At 44.5% G+C, this 23,733-nt stretch overlaps 2 protein-coding genes across 12 annotated transcripts in view; one reads left to right on the top strand and one right to left on the bottom strand.

Annotated features, from left to right (window-relative positions):
- The window catches only part of epoa (erythropoietin a), a 42,457-nt gene extending 29,981 nt beyond the window's left edge, over positions 1-12,476 (bottom strand). The window contains exon 1 of one of the 5 annotated variants that reach the window (XM_068023565.1): positions 12,115-12,476. In XM_068023565.1, coding sequence (XP_067879666.1) covers positions 12,115-12,181 — 67 coding nt within the window. In that variant the 5' untranslated portion in view covers positions 12,182-12,476. Of the gene's footprint in view, positions 1-5,689; positions 5,762-6,704; positions 6,793-7,555; positions 8,212-12,114 lie in introns of those variants that run through there. The other 4 variants (XM_068023569.1, XM_068023564.1, XM_068023568.1 and 1 more) reach the window with 4 other exon arrangements.
- LOC137357314 (chloride channel protein ClC-Kb-like) overlaps positions 1-23,733 on the top strand; it is a 198,504-nt gene that overhangs the window by 54,910 nt on the left and 119,861 nt on the right. The gene's annotated exons all lie outside the window — the stretch shown is intronic.

The following is a 23,733-nucleotide window of genomic DNA, read 5'->3' as shown; positions in this document are numbered from 1 at the left end:
GCCTCCTCTATAAAAGCAAGGATGAGACTCTACAGCGTATATTTTTATCTTCATTCCTGTGTTTTGCCAGGTTTACTTTCTGTTTTGGGTTCACAATGACCTTGTGTGTGTTGCCTAGCTCCCTGTTTCCCAACAGTGCTTCGTATATCATGACACAGTACATGTACTCTCTTGTTGTCCAGTAACCCTATCATGAAACTTGGACTTATTTCTTCCACTGTCCTTTCCTTCCTGCAATCAGGAGGATTGACCACGGCTTGATTCAACTAAGTCATAGCTTCGGCTGGATCACAGACATACCGAAGATTCCATTAAGATGGTGCCCCATTTAAAAGAGAGTGATCCTTATTGACCAAATCAGTAGATCAGGCCTTGTGACAGGACCTGGAAGACAAAGCAAGCTGGACGAGTTGAATAGAAAATCAAGCACGCTGCAAAGCAGCATGCCATCCTCCACATCCAAATTACCAACCTATCTCTTTAGTTGATGCTTTCCGAATGACGTTAATATTTCCGTACTAACTAGGCTCCTCCCTGCCTGTTGCTGGTGGCGTTGAAAATCTGAGAGTTAAAATGGCAGGTGGATGGAGGGGAAGAAAAATGGTGAGAACTCAGCAAGCAATGGCCAGCTGTCATTTTACCATCCTTTTTTTTTCCAGTTACAATACCTTTATTCGAGGGTTATATTCAGCATATGACACATTAGACTTGCACAGACTCAATCGCCAATCCCATCCGCCCGCACCATTCCCATTGGGCAGGCAGGGTTAAAATTGCACCTGGAGTGTCTTTGACATCATACGCTTTGAAATCATTCTTATGGTCGCGCTGATATACATACATCACATATATTGTTTATGCTTTCACATTTAATGGCATCATTATATAGCTTCTTAACTTGCTAATAGTTATCTAATGTAGTTTTCTTCCTGTATCCTGCCAGCCACCCATTCTTTTCACCTGGTCCTCTCCTGAAACTGCTCCTCGTGACACAATAGGGTAATTTCTGAATTTTACGTTATCTGCTTTTGGATAGGTGGGGTATATCTGAATTTGAAATGGCTTTAGCCAGCAGTAACTCTAAAAGAAGTCCAGTGTTACTATGGCTGATTATTGGCCAGACCTGTTAGCATTTTAATTGAACAACATCTGTCCTGGTGTGTCTATGCTTCTCTTCAGAATTTTTTTTTGCTTCAAGAAATGGTGGCCAGGTAGACTGTATGAAATGTTCAAGTATGCAGGTTGACATACCCTGGAATAATCAAATGCAAACACCATGATTGCTGAACCATTTGGCAGTAATATCCTAACATTATCTCAAGGTGCAGGATCTTATGTACCTCCAGTTTGACAACTGACTTCAAAAAAAATGTCTATAATGTGAAATAATTCTCACTGCTTAAAACACAAATGAAGCTACTCAGCTTTAGTTCTGGCTGAAGATCCAGACTACACAGATGTACTTCCCATCACCAATTACAATATTGCCTCACAAAAGTCCACAAGAGTCCAATTCACCAGCCATCCTGTTGATTTAATATGTTCTAAAAAGGGTAACCTTATTTGTCGACTGATCCTATTTTGTTTTAAATATTATACTCCCCTTCACTCCTTCTATGTGTATTATTGAATAAGTAAATAAATTTGATTATCTGATGAAAAGTGCAGGAGGGCATGCCAGGAGCAGCACCAGGCATACCGCAAAATGAGGTGTCAACCTGGTGAAGCTACAACCCAGGACTACTTGCGTGCCAAACAGTGTAAGCAGCATGCGATAGACAGAGCTAAGCGATCCCACAACCAACGGATCAGATCTAAGCTCTGCAGGCCTGCCACATCCAGTCGTGAATGGTGGCGGACAATTAAACTAACTGGAGGAGGTGGCTGCATAAATATCCCCATCCTCAGTGGTGGGGGGAGCCCAGCACATCAGAGCGAAAGATAAGGCTGAATTAGCCAGAAGTGCCGAGTGGATGATCCATCTCGGCCTCCTCCTGAAATCCCCAGCATCACAGATATCAGTCTTCAGTCAATTCAATTCACTCCGTGTGATATCAAGAAATGACTGAAGGCACTGGAGTTGAACTCAAGAGGTGAGCTGAGAGTGACTGCCCTTGACATCAAGGCAGCATTTGACCAAATATGGCATCAAGGAGCCCTAGCAAAATTGGAGTCAATGGGAATCAGAGGGAAATCTCTCCACTGGTTGGAGTCATACCTAGCGAAAAGGAAGATGATTGTGATTGTTGGAGGTCAATCATCTCAGCTCCAGGACATCACTGCAGGAGTTCCTCAGGGTAGTGTCCTAGGCCCAACCATCTTCAGTTGCTTCTTCAATGACCTTCCTTCAATGGGGATGTTCCTTCTAGGTGGAAGGTGCTGTCAAAGGAGCCCTGGTGATTTGCTGCAGTACCTCTTGCAGATGGTACACATGACTGCCACTGTGCGTTGATAGTGGAGGCAGTGAATGTTTGTGGATGGGGTGTCAATCAAGTGGGCTGCTTTGTCCTGGATGGTGTCGAGCTTACTGAGTGTTGTTGGAGCTGTTCAGCGCCATTCACAACTCCTCAGATACTGAAGCAGTCCATGTAGAAATGCAGCAAGACCTGGACAATATCCAGGCTTGGGCCGATAGGTAACAAGCAACATTCGTGCTACACAAGTGCCAGGCAAAGACCATCTCCCCTTCACATTCAATGGCATTACGATCACTGAATCCCCCACTATCAATATCCTGCGGGTTACCATTGACCAGAAATTGAACTGGAGTAGCCATATAAATACCGTGGCTACAAGAGCAGGTGAGAGGCTAGGAATCCTGCAACGAGTTACTCACCTCCTGACTCCCCAAAGCCTACAAGGCATAAGTCAGGAGTGTGATGGAATACTCTCCACTTGCCTGGATGGGTGCAGCTCCAACAACACTCAATAAGCTTGACACCATCCAGCACAAAGCAGCCCACTTGATTGGCACCCCATTCACAAACATTCACTGCCTCCACCACCAACACACAGTGGCAGCTATGTGTACCATCCACAAGACGTACTGCAGCAAATCACCAGGGCCCCTTTGACGGCACCTTCCACCTAGAAGGACAAGGGCGGCAGATGCATGGGAACAGCACCATCTGCAAGTTCCCCTCCAAGCCACACACCATCCTGACTTGGAACTAAATTGCCATTCATTCATTGTCACCAGGTCAAAATCCTGGAACTCACTTCCCAACAGCACTGTGGGTGTACCTAACCCACATAGACTGCAGCGGTTCAAGAAAGCAGCTCACCAGCACTGTCTCAAGGGCAATAAGGGATGGGCAATAAATGCTGGCTAACAACACATATTCTGTTCCTTTCTCCTGATGTGCTTATCTCACTTCCCCTTAAGTGCAGCTAAGCAAATCACCTCAACTAATCAGAATCGTTACAGCGCAGGAGGAAGCCAATTGGCCCATTGTGTCTGCATCAGCTCTCTGAATGAGCAATTCACCTAATGCCATTTCTCCACCTTTGCTCGTAGCCCTGCACATTCTTCCCTTTCAGAGAACAATCTAATTCCCTTTTGAATGCCTCGATTGAACCTCCCTCCACTAGACTCTCAGGCAGTGCATTCCAGTCTAGTACTACAATCTGCTTATTGAAAACTAGCTTTTCACCATGACCACGGGACAAGAGTGTTCGAAGAAACCCTTAACTGTGATTCCAAACCCCTGATGGCTGACCCATCAGCAAAACAAGAAGGGAAGGAGGGAAAAGTCAGATGAGGGATCACTCTGGATCAATTCTCCCACATCTCCTCACATCAGACTGTTGCCATGCCGACAGCAATCTAGGTCTTAAGCTCTAGAATTGTATCCCAAAACCTCTCTAACTCCCCACTTTCGTTCCCTCCTTTAAGACCCTTCTCAAAGCCTAACTCCTTTAGTCACCTATCCTCAAATCTCCACCTTTGACTTGGTGTTAATTTTTGTCTGATTACACTCCTGAAAGGCACCTTATGCTGCTTTACTACGTTAACGGCACTATATAAATGCAAATTGTTGTTGTAACTGTCTAGCCCCATTACTATCCAGGGACACTGTGCAATGAGGATGGTACTGAAGACAGAAAGGCATGCCCTCCACTGGCTCAGAGAGTTTATCCAGTAAGTAGTTGAGCCGTACAGACCAGGAAGGCCCTAAGTTTTTAGTTGAATGAGCAACAAGGGGCGCTAGAATGGGCTTCAGCTCTTTCTCGGCTAGTGAAGAAGAAGAAAAAAAATTAGTCAGCGTTCCCAATCTAATTGCTATTTAGCCATGGCTCAGTTGGTAACGTTCTCAGGTCTGGGTCAGAAGGTTGTAGGTTCAAGTCCTGCTGTGGAGACTTGAGTACAAATCTCTAGTCTGACATTCCCAGTGGCAGTACTGAGGGAGTGCTGCACTGACAGAGGCCCTATCTTTCGGATGCGACTTCAAGCCGAAGCCCCATGTGCCCTCTAAGGTGGATGTAAGCAATCCCATGCCCACTATTTTGAAGAAGAGCTGGGGAGTTACTCCTGGTGTCCTGGTCCATATTCATCCCTCAACCAACACCACTATAAATAGATCTGGTTATTATCATATTGCTGTTTGTGAGATTTTGCTGTGCACAAATTGCCTGTCACCTTTCCTATCACAGCAACTGCACTTCAAGAAGTCCACATTGGCTGTAAAGCTCTTTGGAACATTCTGAAGTCGTGAAAGGTGCCTAATGAGGCCAGCAACAGGACCACGCAAAACTTACATGCCGTTTATGGAAGCTTGTTGAGTACAAATTTGCTGCCACATTGACCAAAAAAAGTGACTGCACTTCAAAAAAACTCAGGAATTCATTGGCTGTGCAGTATATTGAGATGTCCTGCAGGTGTGACAGACACATTAGAAATACACATTTTATTTTCTCTAAAGTGATTGATATGCGATAACTGCTGCTTTTCTGCTTGTGCTTTTTGAGCTGCTTACCTCTCTACTCGTCTTTCTTTCTACCGCTGAATCTGCAAACACTTAATCCTGATACCATGATGATGCTCAAAATGCCCTTTTATGAACTTCTGTAAATCAATCACCCCTATTCTTGCCAAGCTTTCTATCTAATCCACCAAATAAATTGCAAGGTTTTTGTCTTGATTTACAAGTTCCTCCACAGTCTTACTCCACTTTACTCCACACTGCCCAGCTGTGTCAGGCATGGCTCAGCTAGTAGTACTCATGTCTCTGAGTCAGAAAGTTGTGGCTTCAAGCCCCATTCCAGAAACTTGAGCACAGAAATCTAGGCTGACACTCCCAGTACCGAGGGAGTGCTGCACTGTTGGAGGTTCCGCCTTTCGGATGAGACGTTAAACTGAGGCTCCATCTGCCCAGTCAGGTGGGCATCAAAGATCCCATGGAACTACTCTGAAGAACAGCAGGGGAGTTATTCCCCGTGTCCTGGCCAATATTTATCCCGTAATCAACATTACTAAAACAGGTTATCTAGACATTATCAAATTGACTGCTGTTTCCTAGATTACAGCAATAATACACTTCAAAAAAGTACTACTTTGAGACGTCCTGAAATTGTGGAAGATGCTATACAGATGTAAGTCTTTCTTAGCTCAGCAATCTTCTCCACCAACCCTTGGAATCCAGATTACAGCACATCATTCAACGTGTTCCACCATCAGGCGCTGACTTACCGATATCTGTGCTCCAGCTGTTTGAAGCTCCCCGACCCCAAACTGCACTGCTCGACCAGATCATCCTACCCAAGTAGCAGCTCATGGAAGATTCCGCTGAGCCACATAGTTTACCCTGCTAATGACATGACGTAAAACAGAATATGTCACCACGTCAGAAAATGAGGCTCAGCCCTTCTCGCTGCTGAAAAAGCACGAGGTTTGTAAGGCACTTGCAGCAAAAACCAGCTCCTCCAGTAAAAAGTGAAGTCAGTGCCACTTTAATCAATGTTGGAAAACCATAAAGAAATTCTCAAACCCAAAAACTGAGAGGTTGCAAAACCCATTTGAACGTGTGGAGCTGTGTTTATTCTTTAAAGACATAAAAATAGGTTATGTTTTACACTGCAATGAATGAATCTCCATATTAATATTGCTGACCAAATCATATCCCATACAGGTTTCACCGTTGTCTTCTCTAACTGCTAGTGTATTCAAAATCTTCATCTTTAAATCCCCCGGTGACATCACTTATCCCACTTCTCCAATTCTTTCCAGCTCTTTGTGCTAACATGCACGCTGTTCTACTGACACTTGCTTGCTATGCATCCCCCTCTCACTCCATCACCAGTAACAGAGCCTTCACTCCCTAAATCTCTGTGTCTCAATCTTCTTCACAGAATCTTTCAGCACAGATGGAGACCATTCGGTTCATTGTGCCTGTGCCCACTCTTTGAAACAGAAATCCAATTAGTCCTATTCCCTCCTGCTCTTTCCCCATAGCCCTGCTATTCTCTCCCCTTCCAATTATTTATCTAATTCCCTTCTAAATACTGTAAAATCTGCTTCCATCGCCGTTTCAGGCAATGCATTCCAGATCATAACAACTTACTGTGTAAAAAATATGTTCATCATCTCCCCTGGTTACCAGTGGAAACAGTTTCTCCTTATTTACTCTATCAAAATCCTTCATGATATTAAACGCCTCTATTAAATCTCCTCTTAACCTTCCCTGCTCTAAGGAGAACAATTTCACCTTCTCCAGTCTCTCCACGTAACTTTACCCAAGATACCATGCTCGCAAATCTCCTCCGTACCCTCTCTTTTTCAAAAGCTTCCTCGGGATTTGGTGTGTCTTCAGTCACCTCCCCAGTACCCGATACTGCACCGAGGTGTCGCAAAAGATCCCCCCGCGCTATTCGGAAAAGAGCAGAGGAGTTCTCCGCGGTGTACCAGCCCACATTTGCCGGCTCAACTAACAGCACCCAAGACACATCAACAGGTCGTTTATCTGATTCTGTTTGCCTCGGCAACATGACTCTAAAAAAGAATCCATTGCTTGTGAAGCCCCTTGGGACCCCCAAACAGCTGTATAAATGAGCAATCTTTCTCTCCCACTTTCCACTACTTTGGCACACTGGCTCATTTTGTCATATGAAACGAGGACACTAAATATAAATTGTTATTTTTGCGACCGAGTGAGATTTGGCAGGTCTGTCTCCAGTCCACATATCCAAAATTGGCTCCTCATAGTAATCTTTTCCTACACTTCAGAAAGTACATAATTGGCTGAAGTCATAAATAAAAGTTCTCTCCTTCTTTAGTAACAAATCATAAAGGTTAAGTTTTCTGGCACAGGTGATGGGACAGTATTGACAGTGTTGAATTCCAACAGGGCAAGCCAGAGACTGACGCTCACATGCTTAACTACAGAAACCTTATTGTATGCGCCACAACAGACTCCCAGCATCTGCATTAAAACTGAATACATGTGTGTGTTTACCCCTTCACACATTTGACAGCAATCGAGATGCACAAGGAATGCCTTGGGTTTGGCGGCACTCATTATCCTGACTCTTCAGGGAACCTTAAGTCCAAATCACTTACCTGGTATCCTCATATCCAAAACTTCATAGTCCTCTTCAGTCACATTTCTTGAGCTTCCATGCGTGAATCTATTTCCCATTGGGTAATACTGCACGTTGTAAAGGAGAATCAAAAATTGCTGCAACTTTTGTCCCTGTTTAAATCCAATTTTTAAACGTTTTTTCCGCAGGAAAAAGTTTGTTATTTGAATTATCCCTCCTTTCTGACTGGTCAATCCCCTATCACACACACACACATAAAAAGAGGGTCTCCGGAGATGGAGGGGAGCAGGTCAAAGTAGCGGTGGGACAGTTCCGAGCACTCACTGGGTCGTTTCTGCTCCAACCTTCTCTCTCTCTCTCTCTCCCCCTGCGGAGCTTTGCCTTTGCAGAGAGACAGTCCAGCATAGGGAGGGACAGGATGGGATTTAAAACACGGAAACGAGAATTTCCCTCGAAAATCCGAGCACCGCTGTATCACCGCCGAACTCGTTCACCACGCAACTTGGCGCACGTTTCCACCTCGCCCCCGGTCACTCAAAGCGCATGTGTCTGCCCCAGGTTCACAGTTTTTGCATGCAAGTTGGACACAAGTTTCTGAAATTGTGTTTCAGGCCTCTGTCTCTCGCTGTGTAAGAGATTGTTGTTCTCTGATTTCAGAGAGTTTCTTCGAAAATCCTGTTACTTGTACCAGTGAACTTTTCCAACTTTTCTATCTGAGGGGACCAGCTGCTCCTACCCCTTGCTAATATTGACACGCTCCTGTCTTTCTCCTGCAAATGTTGACACAACGCTTGGGGTCCCTGATGCACACCCGGCAGGACCTCTTTGCAAATCTTGATACATTTCTGGATCACCCTGCAAATAGTAACACATTCCCCCGACCCCCTGCAAATATGGACACACTCCCCCGACCCCCTGCAAATGCTGACACACTCCTGCTCAGCAGACCCCCAGGGCTCATGCTTTCAGAATCCTTTCTCCCAGCAGTCCTAAAAGACAGTGTCAGCTAAGTATTGTCATTAATGCTAGAAAAAGCTGGGGTTGTTTTTTAGTTCATTTGTGGGATATGGGCATCACTGGCAAGACCAGCATTTATTGCCCTTGAACTGAGTGGCTTGCTAAGCCCTAACAGGGCATTTAAGAGTCAATCACATTATTGTGGGTCTAGAGTCACATATCAGCCAGACTGGGTAAGGATGGCAGATTTCCTTCCTGAAAGGGATTAATGAGCTTAGTGGGTTTTTACAACAATCGACAATGGTTTTATGATCACTACTAGACTCGCTTTTTAATTCAAGATTTATTAATTGAATTTATATTTCACTATTTGCAGTGATGGGTTTTGAACCCACATCCCCAGAGCAGTATCCTGGGGCTCTGGGCTACTAGTCCAGTGACCTTACTACTAGGCCACCACCTCCCCTGTTCTCCTTGAAGGAGAGAAGTTTAAGAGGAGCTTTGGTAGAGGTGCTCAAAATCATGAAGGATCTGGACAGAGTAGATAGGGTGAAACTGTTCTGTTGGTGGAAGGATTGAGAACCAGAGGACACTAATTTAGGGTGATTGGCAAAAGAAGCAACGGCAACACAGGGTAAAACTTTGTTACGCAGCAAGTGGTTGGGATCTGGAATGCACTGCCTGCGAGTGTGGTGGAGGCAGATTCAATCGAGGCTTTCAAAAGGAAATTGGACTATTATCTGAAGAAAAAAAAATTGCAAGGTTACAGGGGAAAGGCGGGGGAATGGGACTAGCTGAGTTGCTCTTGCAGAGAGCCAACACAGACACAATGGGCCTCTGGCCTCCTTCTGTGCTGTAGCCATTCTATAGTTCTAAATTGCCTGGGGAGATTCTCATGGTGCGTTGACACAGAGAAGTTGTTTTCACAGAGATTGGGGAGCAACTTCAGAAAAATCACTCCAGGTCACCACCTAATGACTAGAACTTTCTCCTACACCTTTACAGGCAACTGTTTACATACATGTTTCCATTTTAACTTTGTCTTTTATATCTTTTAGAACCTCCATTAACACATTTTTCCCTGGGAGTTCTCAGCCTTTCCCTCAAAAACCTGGGCTCGTAGTTTAAATTATTCTCAGAGCTATTGCTCTGTTGGCCGAGGGAGTTACAGGGTACATTCACCAACCTGGAATAACAGCCTGTGGTGAAAGAAGCGTCAATTGAATTTCAGTCATGATTAATAAATCTGCATAGTGAGCAATCAACTGGAAGAAATTAAATTTAGTGTGGGACAAATTTGGTAAGCATGCTGCAGCATTCAGAGGTGCGTTAGGTCAGAAATGTGACAGACAGAAAAATGCAAGAGTGTTTGACGCAGGTCTCTGTTTTCTAACTATAGAGGTGTTATCAATGAATGTCACAAGGGAAAGAGAGATGGAGAAAGCGTTACAGGAAGTGAAGACAGCATGTGGCAATCGCGGGAAGGCAGAATGGAGCACTCTCATGAATCAGGGGACGCAGGAGAATTGGACTTGACCTGCCATTAAAGAAAGATTTGCATTTCTATAGCGCCTTTTATGACTTCAGGACATTGCAAAGCAGTTTACAGCCAATGAGGTACTTTTGAAATGTAGTCACTGTTGTAATGTCTGTGTGAAAGCTGTGGCTCAGTTGCCTGCACTCTCATCTCTGAGTTAGAAGATTATAAATTTAAATCCAATCCAGGGCCTTGAGTACAAAAATCTAGGTTGACTCTTTAGTGCAGTACTGAGGGAGTGATGCAGTGTTACAAGTGCCATCCTTTAGGCTGTGTATTCCAGACTACAAAAGCTCACTGTGTTGAAAAAAAATCCCTTTTCATTCAACCCCTGGATTTTTCGCTGATTATATTAAATCATATACCTTCTGGTTATTGACTCGCCAGTCAGTGGAAGTAGATTCTCCCTATATAAGGTTCTTGATAACTCTTTTTCCTTTGCTTTCTGTCAGTAAAGAAATCACAAGTCTATGATAGCAGTCTATAATCAAAAAGGGTGGTCGTTACTGTAAGAAACGAGCAGTGGATGATAATTTGTTAAATTTTTTTGAGTGGTTTGATCGCTTCAACTTTTAAAACTTTTTTTTCTTATCGTGGAAGATTCTCCTGACTAGTCAACAACAAGAGCAACTTGCATTTATCTGGCGCCTTCAATGTGGTAAAATATCCCAAGGTGCATCACAGGAGTGTTGTAAAACAAAATTTGACACCAAGCCACATTAAGAAGATGTTAGGGACAGGTGACCAAAAACTTGGTCAAAGAATTAGTTTTAAGTAGCATCTTAAAGGGGGAGAGAGAGGCGGAGAGGTTTAGTGAGGGAATTCCAGAGTTTAGGGCCCTGGCACAGCTGCCAGTTGGTCATTCAGGATTGCTTATGATAGCAGAAGGGTTGACAGTGAAATTGTGATTGAAAAATCCAAAACACATGAAGTAAAGAGAATATGCATAGGAAGTGATTGCTTAAGCAAGACTTTCAGTATATTAGTTGTATATTGCGCACGGTCAGTTGATGAATTTTTCTGAACAAGGTTACAGTGGGGTTGGAAGACTGATTTCTGAAACTGACTCAGGAGAGCCACCTAATGTCCAGAGCCTGAAACTACATTGTGACAATTGACAATGCAAAACATGTTGACATGGTGATTTACAATTGCAAATTCCGAAGCAGAGATGTGACCAAAAACATTGTGACAACAGGAATATTGGTTTGAGGATAGTAAGGGTCTCCTGTGCAAGATTTATTTTAGAAAGTATAGATGACAGATAGACTGTTCTAGTTACTCCTGGTCGGCCTCCCATCTCCCACATCCTGTAAACTTTAGGTCATCCAGAATTCTGTTGCCTGTGTCCTTACTTCCACCCTCTTGACCTACATTGGCTTCAGGTTAAGCAACGCCTTGATCTTAAAATTCTCATCCTTGTTTTGAAATCGCTCCATGGCCTCGCCCCTTCCTATCTGTGTCATCTCCTCCAGCCCTACAACCCTCTGAGATTTTAGATTTTAGATTTAGACATACAGCACTGAAACAGGCCCTTCGGCCCACCAAGTCTGTGCCGACCATTAACCACCCATTTATACTAATCCTACACTAATCCCATATTCCTACCACATCCTCACCTGTCCCTATATTCCCCTACCACCTACCTATACTAGGGACAATTTATAATGGCCAATTTACCTATCAACCTGCAAGTCTTTTTTGGCTGTGGGAGGAAACCGGAGCACCCGGAGGAAACCCACGCAGACACAGGGGGAACTTGCAAACTCCACACAGGCAGTACCCAGAATTGAACCCGGGTCGCTGGAGCTGTGAGGCTGCGGTGCTAACCACTGCGCCACTGTGCCGCCCTAATCTCTGCGCTCCATCAATTCTGGCCTCTTGTGCATCCCCGATTTTAATCGCTCCAGCCTTGGCAGCAGTGCCTTCAGCTTTTGGTCATCTGCCCTAATATTCCCTTATGTGGCTCGATGTCAAACTTTCCTTTATAACCCTCCTCTGATTTGACTTGGGATGTTTTATTACGTTAAAGGTGCTATATAAATGTTGTTGTTGTACATAAATACCACAATGTGACTTCTTACCTGAGGTGATGTCTTTTGCTTTCTTCTCTGAGTTGGTTCCAATCCTTTGCTGGTATTTCTGAAACATCTATTTTCCTTTCATATAAATAATACATTCCTTTGTTCCCCCTAATTACGTGAGCTGAGCGAAGCATGTTAAAAACATTAATCTTTTTAACAACCGGAACATTTTGAAAGACAAAGGTGGGCGGCTCTTATCTCTTAAAGTTCATTCCACACGGCCGGGGGCGGACAGGCAAGACAGTCACCACATGTGGGTGACTGGGATCTGTGATCATTGTCAAGAGTCCCTTAGCAGCCACAAATGTTCAGCATTCCACAGTCGCATTTGTCCCAGGCGTCAGTCAACAAACCACGGCGCCTGTGATTGTCAACTCTAGATAGTTTGGCTCACCCAGGGTTAAAGGTTAATCCCATTAGAGTTTTGTTTGCTTAATGATATTGAAAGCAAAGCCCACGTGTGTGATACCTACTGGACAACGGCCAGCTTAGAGCAACCTGTTTGCAGATAATTAACCCCCTCAATGCTGAGATTTTTACAACGATTAACAATTTTATTTAGCTGTGCTCCCCAGCCCAGTCCGGTCCCTCCTATTTTTCTCTCTGCTCTACTGAAGGTGCTGATTGATTCATGAGTTCAGTTCTAGGGGCACTTCAGTACCTCATGCAAATATAAATTCTTCAAGCATTGACAGACTGATCAACTATGGGGGTGGGGAGGACATTGTGTTATTGAGAATTATGTCATCTTTTTAAAAAGATGTTTGAAACGTTATTTTGGAAATTAAAAAATGTCAATTACTGAGAAAATAAACCACCGCAACTCTAACCGTAAATCCAACCCGAAACCTAGACTATCCTGAAACTAACTGACTCTAAACCACCCTAAATCTAAACCAGGCCTTAAGTCTACCTTAATCATATGCCTAAGCCTAAATCTCCCTGAGGAAGGTATAGATTGAACAAAACTAGTCAGAGATACAAATTCCAAGCAGCAGAAACTAGCAGAATGAAAGAACCATCTTGTGGGAAACATAAATTTATTAGATGCTGGTAATATCTCTTTAACGTCTCGTGCATTTTTCTGCACACAGAATGTGGCCAACACTATGTGGAACATATGTCGGCTGCCGAGCAACCACAGCTATGGGACACCAAGCTCTGCTACAGGCATGATAGCCAGAGACATTGGAATTGCTCCAATTGTGTTCACCCAGTTCTGGCATCTTGCGCATCCCCGATTTCCATCTCTCCATCATTGTGGGCTATGTCTTCAGCTGCCTGGGCCCCTAAGCTCTGGAATTCCCTCCCTAAACCTCTCTGCATCTCTCTCCTCCTTTAAGACGGCCCTTAAAACCTACCTCTTTGATCAAACTTTTAGTCACCTGCCCTAATATCTCCTCATGTGGCTGTCTGCCACTCTTTGTCTAATTATACTCTTGTGAAGCACCTTGTGACGTTTTACTACATTAAGGGCACTATATAAATACAAGTTGTTGTTAATGGGGAGCTTCAATAATAAAGTTGTTTCCTGATATCTATAAACAGCACAAGCATTTCTGCTTACAATTCTGAGCTTTCGTTGAATAAAAAAATCTGTACATTATGATAGAGTCATATGGGGCAGCACAGTGGTGCAGTGGTTAGCACTGCAGCCTCACAGCTCCAGTGACCTGGGTTTGATTCTGGGTACTGCCTGTGTGGAGTTTGTAAATTCTCCCTGTGACTGTGTGGATTTTCACCAGGTGCTCCGGTTTCCTCCCACAGCCAAAGACTTGCAGGTTGCTAGGTAAATTGGCCATTATAAATTGCCCCTAGTATAGGTAGGTGGTAGGGGAATTGAGGGAAGGTGGGGATGTGAGAGGGTAATGGGATTAATGTAGGAGTAGTATAAATGGGTGGTTGATGGTCAGCACAGACTCAGTGGGCCAAAGGGCCTGTTTCAGTGCTGTATCTCTAAATTAAAAAAAAATTAAAATTTATGGCACAGAAAGAGGCCACTGGCCCATTATGTCTGTCTTATGGATGTGGGTGCTTCCTTTTTTTTAATTCTGTCTCGGGACGTGGGCATCGCTGGCAAGGCTGATGTTTATGGCCTATCCCTAGTTGCCTTTCTTTGAGCGGTTTCATACAACTGAGCGGCTTCCTAGACCACTGCAGAGGGCTGTAATGATTCAGTACAGTTGGTGTGGGACTGGAGTCACATATAGGCCAGACTGGGTTACGCAGTGGATAACTGGCAAACAGAGTTATCTCTCTTTAGGGATGGTTGACTTGATAAACAGGAATGTGAGCCAAGCAGGTCAGCAGTACTTCAAAGCGTTGTTGACAATTGACTAGCCAGCTAGATCATCAAAGTACCTGAGAGGGTGGACCTGTCACTAGGGGGAAGGGAGGGTGGAGGGTTGGGAGTCTGATGCTTTGCTCATTCAACTCCAGATATCCCTGCAAGGCAATGTGCATGTGGGATGAATGATCCTGACTGGATAAACAATGGGGAAGCTCACTGGTGTTCTGCACTGGTAGGCTTTTTTTTATTCTTTCATAGGATATGAGTGCCGCTGGCAAGCCCAGCATTTGCTGCCAATCTCTAAATATCTTTCAGAAAGTGGTGGTGAGCCCCCTTCTTGAACCATTGCAGTCCATGTGGTGTAGATAGGGAGTTTCAGGATTTTGACCTATCCGCCGTGAAGGAATGGTGAAATAATTCTACGTCAGGATGGTGTGTGACTTGGAGGGGAATTTGCAGGTGGTGGTGTTCCCATGCGTCTGCTGCCCTTGTCCTTCTAGGTGGTAGAGGTCGCGGACTTGGAAGGTTCTGTCAAAGGAGCCTTGGTGAGTTGCTGCAGTGCATCTTGTAGATGGTACACACTGCTGTCACTGTGCGCTTATGGTGGAGGGAGTGAATGTTTACGGTGGTGGATGGGGCGCTGATCAAGTAGGCTGTTTCGTCCTGGGTGGTGTCAAGCTTCTTGAGTGTTCACGGAGCTGCACTCATCCAAGCAAGTGCAGAGTATCCCATCACACTCCTGACTTGTGCCTTGTCGATGTTGGACAGGCTTTGAGGAGTCAGGAGGTGAATTACTAGTCACAGAATTCCCAGCCTCTATATGGCTGCTTCAGTTAAGTTATTGGTCAATGGTAACCCCCAGGATGTTGATAGTGAGGGATTCAACGATGATAGTGCCATTGAATGTCAAGGGGAGATGGTTAGATTCTCTCTTGTTGGAGATGGTCATTGCCTGGCACTTGTGTGGCGCAAATGTTACTTGCCATTTATCAGCCCAAGCCTGAGGTCTTGCTGCATACAGGCACAGACTCTGAGGAGTCCCAAATGATACTGAACACTAAGCAATCATCAGCAAACATTCCCACTTCTGACCTTATGATGGAAGTCATTGATGAAGTAGCTGAAGGTTGTTGGGTCGACGATACTACCCTGAGGAACTCCTGCAGCGATGTCCTGGGGTTGAGATGATTGGCCTCCAACAACCATAACCATTTTCCTTCGTGTTAGGAATGACTGCAACCAGTTGATACCCATTAACTTCAGTTTTGCTGGGGTTCTTTGATGCTACACACGGGCAAATGCTGCCTTGATGTCAAGGGCAGTCAATCTCACCTCACTTCTGGAATTCAGCGTTTTTGTCCATATTTGAACCAAGGCTGCAATGAGGTCTGGAGCCGAGTACACCTGGCAGAACCCAAAGTGACCATTGGTGAGCAAGTTATTGCTGAGTAAGTGGCGTTTGATAGCACTGTCAACGACACCTTCATCACTTTGCTGATGATTGAGAGTAGGCTGATGGAGCAGTAATTGGCCAGGTTAGATTTTTCCTGAGCAATTTGTTGGGGAGGTGCCAGTGTAGTAGTTGTACTGGAACAACTTGGTTAGGGGCGTGGCTAGTTCTGGAGCACAAGTCTTCGGTACTAAAGCCGAGATTTTGTCATGGCTCATAGGCTTTTCTGTATCCAGTGCCTTCAGCCGTTTCTTGATATCACATGGAGTGAATCGAATTGGCTGAAGACTGGTATTTGTGAATCTGGGGACCTCAGGAGGAGGTCGAGATGGATCATCCACTTGGCACCTCTGGCTGAAGATGGTTACAAATGCTTCAGCCTTGTCTTTTGTACTGATGCGCTGGGCTCCCCCATCATTGAGGATGGAGATTTTTGTGGAGCCTCCTCCTCCGGTTAGTTGTTTCCTTGTCCACTACTATTCACGACTGGATATGTCAGGACTGCAGAGAATTGATCTGATCAGTTGGTCGTGGGATTGCTTAGCTGTATGTTGCGTACTGCATTCGCTGTTTAGCATGCATGTAGTCTTGTGTTGCAGCTTTATCAGGTTGGTACCTCATTTTTAGATGCTTGGTGCTGGTCCTGGCATACTCTCCTGCACTCCTCATTGAACCAGGGTTGATCCCCTGGCTCGTTGGTAATGGTAGAGTGAGGGATATGCCGGGCCATGAGGTTAAAGATTGTGGTTGAATACAATTCTGCTGCTGCTGATGGTCCACAGCACCTCATGAATGCCCAGTTTTGAGCTGTTGGATCTATTCTGAATCTATCCCATCTAGCACGGTGATAGTGCCACATAACACGGGTATTGTCAGTGTGAAGACAGGACTTCATCTCCACAAGGACTGTGCGGTGGTCGCTCTTGCCAATACTGTCATAGGCAGATGTATCTGCGACAGGTCAATTGGTGAGAACGAAGTCAAGTATGTTTTTCCCTCTTGTTGGTTCTCTCACCTCCTGCCACAGGCCCAGCCTGGCAGATATGATTTTCAGGACTCAGCCAGCTCAGTCACTGGTCGTGCTGCCGGGCCACTCTTGGCTGCGTTGTGTTTAACTGGTTTACAGCAGCTGGTGGAATTTAAATTAATTTTTAAAAATGGATTGAAAGCTAGTCTCAGTAATGGTGCTATGAAACTATCATCAATTGTTATAAAAACCTTTCTGGTTCACTAATGCCCTTTAGGGAAGGAAATCTGCCATCCTTACCTGGTCTGGCCTACATGTGACTCCAGACCCACAGCAATGTGGTTGACTCTTAACTGCCCCCTGAAATGGCCCAGCAAAAGACTCAGTTGTCAAGGGCAATTTGGAATGGGCAACAAATGCTGGCCTTGCCAGTAATGCCCACATCCCATAAAAGAATTAAAAAAACTCCAGCAATAGTCCTGTGCATAAGGGCCCTTAAGCCTTTGCTTTGTGGTCCTGTTCCTAAGTTCTCTGGACTTTGATACATGAGTTGTGTCACTATGAAGGGAGAGTGTGCAGTCCACATCAGGAAAACAGAAACTCCACTTGTGTGGCTTTGGTCACTTGCTTTGGAAGCTCTTAATAGAGTTCGGTTCACTTCTTTCTGAGCCAAGAGCTTCATAATAGGAAGAAAAAGAAAAGAAAGGCTTACATTTATAGAGAACTTTTTCACAATCTCAGGATGTCCTAAAGAGCTTCACAGCCAATGAAATATGTACAGCAAGATCCCACAAACACCAATGAGATAATGACTGGATCTGTTTTAATGATGCTGTTTGAGTTCTTCTTTGAAATTGTGGGATTTTGTACATCCACCTGCGAGGACAGAAAACACCTTGGTTTAGTATCTCATCTGAAAGGTGGTGCCTCTGACGGTGCAGTGCTCCCTCAGTACTGGTATTGGAAATGTACGCCTGGATTATGTACTCAAGACTCCACAGTGGGGTTGAACCTATGACTTTCTGACCCAGAGATATAAGTGCTACCAACTGAGCTGCAGCTGACTCCCCTGCATCCAAATAAAGCTTGGAACTAGATCCCTGTATGTTCATTTAATGTTGTTTGGAACTGCACATTTCAAAGAGGAGGAAAAAAAAGAGTCAAATAAAAAAACACATTTATTGGTTTGTTTAGTACCTCTGTTGATGGTATAACCTGACGCCACACTGCCTCGTCTATAAATAATATTGAATAGACCCTGAATCACAGACCATAGGTCATGAGGTAGTATTAAGTCAACTTCTATGTGACTGGTGCCTGTCGCACCATTACAACCACCCAGAGAGACGCCAGACCACTAATGTAAACTTTTCCAGCCAGTCCTTTGTCTCAGAATCATCGTTGTTTCAAAAACTGTCAGTTCATCCGACGGTCATCTAATGTAATCATTCCTGGAGAAACACACATCTGGTAGAGCCAGTAGGCTCATAGGGGACTTCTGGGTCCTGAGGCACACCTTGGAGGGCTCCAGGCTTTGTTATTCCTCCTCAGTACTCCAAGACAGGAAACCTAGGTTAACTCTTCTGTAGAAACGTGGGCTGACGGCCAAAGACAGCACTCTACGTGCTGTGGAACATGTCTCACTGCCAGGGACTGGAATAACCACATGTGCACTAACCGACTGACCAGTCTGTTTGTTCACAGAACCTGTCCAATCAGTCAAGGATAGAATTGGCAGAGAAGTGACAAAGGGATCGAAGAGAGGCTCTGCTGGTTATAAATATCCTGTGATGCTTATACACTTGTGTGACTGACACTGAATTATTAGTAGGCAATTGTGCAGTAAACACTTGCAGAGACAATAGGGCGAATAGGAGATCAGGACAGTTCAGACATGTGAAACGTTTGTCCAAATTTAAGCTGTGTCTTGGCTACATAGAATTGTACAGCACAGAAGGAGACCATTTGGCCCATTGTGACTGTGCCAGCTCTTTTAAAGAGTTATCCAATTAGTCCCACTCCCCCCACCAACCCTCCATACTCGTTCTTTCCCCAAATCCTCAGTGTGAACACGAGATGAATTTTTTTCCTTTATTTGTGATGGATGTTCCCCCCCGGCCATTCTAATTGTTCTCCCCTCGTCTCCAGAAGGCGCTGACTCCTGTCACAGGGTACAGTATCGTGGTTGCCAGCAACACCCCTGGCATATTACCCACATGGCCATTCCAAATGTGTCAGCCCCGAGAGCAAGTGTAGTCCAGCTGTTCGACCAGGTAGTGCATCACACCTCCATGCCCTATCCTGTACCTCACCCAATGTCCACACACACACACACACACACAACCTTTCACAGTGAGGGGTGACGTTAAATAAATAATCAGTTCAGGTCCTGATCACTATCCGATCACCCCTCGCTGGTTGACCTGCTGAGTATTTCCAGCACTTTCTGTTTTTGCTTCTATCCATGCTAATATGTTACCGCCTACACCATGAGCTCCTATTTTGCGCAATAACCTTGTCAAATGCCTTCTGGAAATCCAAATACAGTACGTCAATGGGCTCCCCTTTATCCACGGCGTATATTACTACTTCAAAGAACTGTAATAAATTGGTTTAACATCATTTCCCTTTCACAAAACCATGCTGACCATTCCAGATTACCTTGAGTTTTTCTAAGTGCCCAGCTATAGCCTCCTTAATAATCAATTCTAACACCTTCCCCATGACAGATGTCAAGCTAACTGGCCTCTCTTGCTATCCATTTTTACATTATGAGCTAGCTTCTTCTCATACTCTAATTTATTTCTCCTGATTAACCTTTTAGTCATTCTCTGCTGTTCTTTATATTCTGACCAATCATCTGACCTGCTACTCAACTTTGCGCAATTATATCCTTTTTCCTTAAGTTTGATGCTTTCCTTAGCTTCTTTAGTTAACCACGAATGGTGGGGCCTCCCCATTGAGATTTTCCTTATGGTAGGAATATCATTATCCTGAGTATTCAGAAATATCCCCTTGAATGTCTGCCAATGTTTCTCTATTGATCTTCTAGCCTAGTAACCCAGTTCACTTCAGCTAGCTCAGCTTTCATGCCCACATAGTTGCCCTTATTTAAGTTTAAAGTACTAGTCTTAGACTCACACTTCTCTCTTTCAAACTGGATGTAAAATTCAATCATATTGTGGTCGCCACTACCTAACAGTGCCTTTACTCTGATGTCATTAATTAATCCTATCACATTACACAATACCAAGTGTAATATAACCTGTTCTCTGGTTGGTTCCAGAACATACTGCTCCAGGAAACGATCTTGAAAATTCAATGATCTCCTTATCCAGGCTACTATTGCCAATCTGATTTTTCCAGTTTGTATGCTTATATGTTAAAATCATTCATGATTATTGCCATCCCTTTATCACAAGCACCCAATATCTTTTCTTGTATACTTCGTCCTACATTGTGGTTACTGTTAGGGGGCCTGTAGACCACGCCCACTAATGACTTCTTTCCCCTACTATTCCTCATCTCCACCCAAACCGATTCTGCATCCTGATCTCCTGAATCAAGGTCATCTCTAACTATTGCACCAATGCCATCCTTGATTAACAGTGCTACCCCTCCACCTTTACCTAGCTTCCTTGAATGTCATATACCCCTCAATATCCAGGACCCAATCCTTGTCATTCTGCAGCCACGTCTCCATAATGGCTATCAGATCATATTTATTTACTTCAATGTGCACTATCAGTTCGTCTACTTTGTGAATGCTACGTGCATTCAGATACAGAGCCTTTAGTTTTGTCTTTTTGTTATCTTTGTAACATCTATTCTTGATTGTTGGTGTGTTCTTAGGTTTCTTCTCTCTGTCCCATCCTACCATTCTCTGACCTTCATTTCCCATATTACTATTCTGCTCTCCTGCCTTGACTCTACCCCTTGGTTTGCTATATCTACCCAGGCTTGATCCCTCAACCCCCCTTGTTTAGTTTAAAGCCCTCTCTACTTCCCTAGTTAAACAGCTTGCTAGAACATGGGTCCCAGCACAGTTCAGGCGCAGACCATCTCAGCGGTACAGCCCCCACTTACCCCAGTCCTGGTGCCAGTGCCCCATGAACCGAAACCCATTTCTCCCACACCAGTCTTTGAGCCACGAATTCATTTCACTAATCTTATGTGCCCTCTGCCAATTGGTACGTGGCCAGATTATTACCCTTGAGGTTCTGCTCTTCAATTTGGTGCCGAGCTCCTCATACTGTCTAAACAGAACCTCTTTCCTAGTCCTACTTATGTCATTGGTACGTACATGGACCATGACAACTGGATCCTCCTCCTCCCACTCTAAGTTCCTGTCCAGCCCTGAGCAGATGTCCTGAACCCTGGCACCGGGTAGGCAACACAGCCTTCTAGACTCAGCCTTCTGCCAAACTCCGCCTCTGTCTCAGCTCATCTGTTGCCGAAACACTCATTCATGCCTTTGTTATCTCTAGACTTAACTATTCCAACCCACTCCTGTCCTGCCTCCCTCATTCTACCCTCTGTCAACTTGAGGCCATCTAAAACTCTACTGCCCATGTCCTAACTCACACCATGTCCCGTTTACCCCTCACCCCTGTGCTCACTGACCTACATTGGCTTCCGGTTAAGCAACACCTCGATTTTAAAATTCCCTTCCTTGTTTTCAAATCCCTCCATGGCCCTGCCCTTCTTATCTCTGTAATATCCTCCAGCCCCACAAATCTCCAAGACATCTGTGCTCCTCTAACTCTGGTCTCTTGTACATCCCCACTGATAATTGCTCCACCATTTCTGGCTATGCTTTCAGACCCTAAGCTCTGGAATTTTCTCCCTATACCTTTTTACCCCTCTGGGTGTCCTCGTGCATGAATCGCAGAAAACTAGTTTGCAGGTACAGCAGGTAATAAGGAAGGCAAATGGAATTTTGGCATTTATTGCTAAAGGAATAGAGTAGAAAAGTAGGGAAGTGTTGCTGCAACTGTACAAGGCATTGGTGAGACCTCACCTGGAGTATTGCGTACAGTTTTGGTCTCCTTACTTGAGAAAGGATGTAGTTGCATTGGAGGCAGTTCAGAGGGGGTTCACTAGATTGATTCCAGAGATGGAGGGGCTTGTCCTATGAAGAGAGATTGAGCAGTTTAGGCCTCTACTCTCTGGAGTTTAGAAGAATGAGAGGAGATCTAATCGAGGTATATAAGATGATTAAAGGGATTGACAAAGTAGACATAGAGAGGATGTTATAAAAACAAGAAATGCTGGAAATACTCAGCAGGTCTGGCAGCATCTGTGGAGCGAGAAGCAGAGTTAACGTTTCGGGTCAGTGACCCTTCTTCAGATAGAGAGGATGTTTCCTCTTGTGGGGCAATCTAGAATGAGAGGTCACAGTTTTAGGATATGGGGTAGCAGATTTAAAACAGAGAAGAGGAGAAATTACTTCTCTCAAAGGGTTGTGAGTCTGTGGAATTCAGTACCCCAGAGTGCGGTGGATGCCAGGACATTGGGTAAATTTAGAGAGGAGATAGACAGATTTTTAATTAGAAATGGGTTGAAGTGTTATGGAGAACGGGCAGGAAAGTGGAGTTGAGGCCAAGATGAGATCAGCCATGATTGTATTGAATGGTGGAGCAGGCTCGAGGGGCTGAATTACCTACTCCTGCTCCTAGTTCTTATGTTCTACCTTTCTCTCCTCCTTTAAGACACTTATTAAAACCTTACTCTTTGACCAAACTTCTGGCCATCCGCTCTAGAATCTCCTTATGTGGCTTGGTGTCAAATTTTGATTTATAATGCTACTGTGAAATGCCTTGGGATGTTTTAATACGTTAAAGGTGCTATATAAATATAAGTTGTTGTTCAGTATTTCCAGCATTTTCTGTTTTTATTTCAGATTTCCAGCATCCACAGGACTTTCTTTGCTTTTGAGTTAATTTTTTCTTACAGGGCTCAACAGGGTAGATGCAGGAAGGATGTTTTTCTGGCTGGTGGGGGATCTCGAACCAGGGGACACAGTCTCGGAATAAGAGGTAGGCCATTCAGGACTGAGATGAGGAGGAATTTCTTTATTCAGAGGGTGTTGAATTTTTGGAATTCTCTACCCCAGAGGACTGTGGAGGTTCAGTCATTGAGTATATTCAAGACAGAGATCGATAGATTTCTAGATTTTAAAGATATCAAGGGATATGGGGATAGTGCAGGAAAATGGCATTGAGCTAGATCAGCCACGATCTAGTTGAATGGTGAAGAAGGCTGAAGGGGACAATGGCCTACTCCTGCTCCTATGGTGATGCAGGGTCAGGGAGGAACGTTGGCCAGGCCATCTTCATACAGTGCTTTGGCATCTTTTACATCCACCTGAGTGGACAGAAAGAGCCTCAGTTTAATGACTCCTACAATAGACAGTGCTTCTGACTGTGCAGGACTCCAGTGGAGTGTCAGCCTGGATAATGCATTTGAGTTGTGAACAAGAGGGGTAGAGTTTGACCAGCTGATGTATTCTCTGCAGGGAAACCCTGGGCACTTGCCCACTCTGAGCTGTAGATGAGACAAGTGGCACATGTTAACCTGCACCTCTATCTTAGCTCTCTTCTTTTTGTAGCGCACATTCCTAACTGCCCTTGAGAAGGTGGTGGTGAGCCGTCTCCTTGAATACAGCTGAGTGGCTTGCTAGTTAAGAGTCAGCTACATTGCTGTGGGTCTGGAGTCTCATATAGGCCAAGCCAGGTAAGGATGGCAGATTTCCTTCCCTGAAGGGCATTAATGAACCAGATGGGTTTTTACAGCAATTCAGTGGTAGTTTCAAGGTCAACCTTACTGATAAACGTGTTTTTTTTTAAACTTCAGTTTTATTTAATTAACAGAAATTAAATTCCCTAACTGCTGTGGTGGGATTTGAACTCA

The sequence above is a fragment of the Heterodontus francisci genome, chromosome 48 (genome assembly GCF_036365525.1).
Source record: "Heterodontus francisci isolate sHetFra1 chromosome 48, sHetFra1.hap1, whole genome shotgun sequence".
NCBI classification, from domain to species: domain Eukaryota; kingdom Metazoa; phylum Chordata; class Chondrichthyes; order Heterodontiformes; family Heterodontidae; genus Heterodontus; species Heterodontus francisci.
The sequence above is the reverse complement of the archived record's forward strand: the minus strand, read 5'-3'. Positions and strand labels throughout refer to the sequence as shown.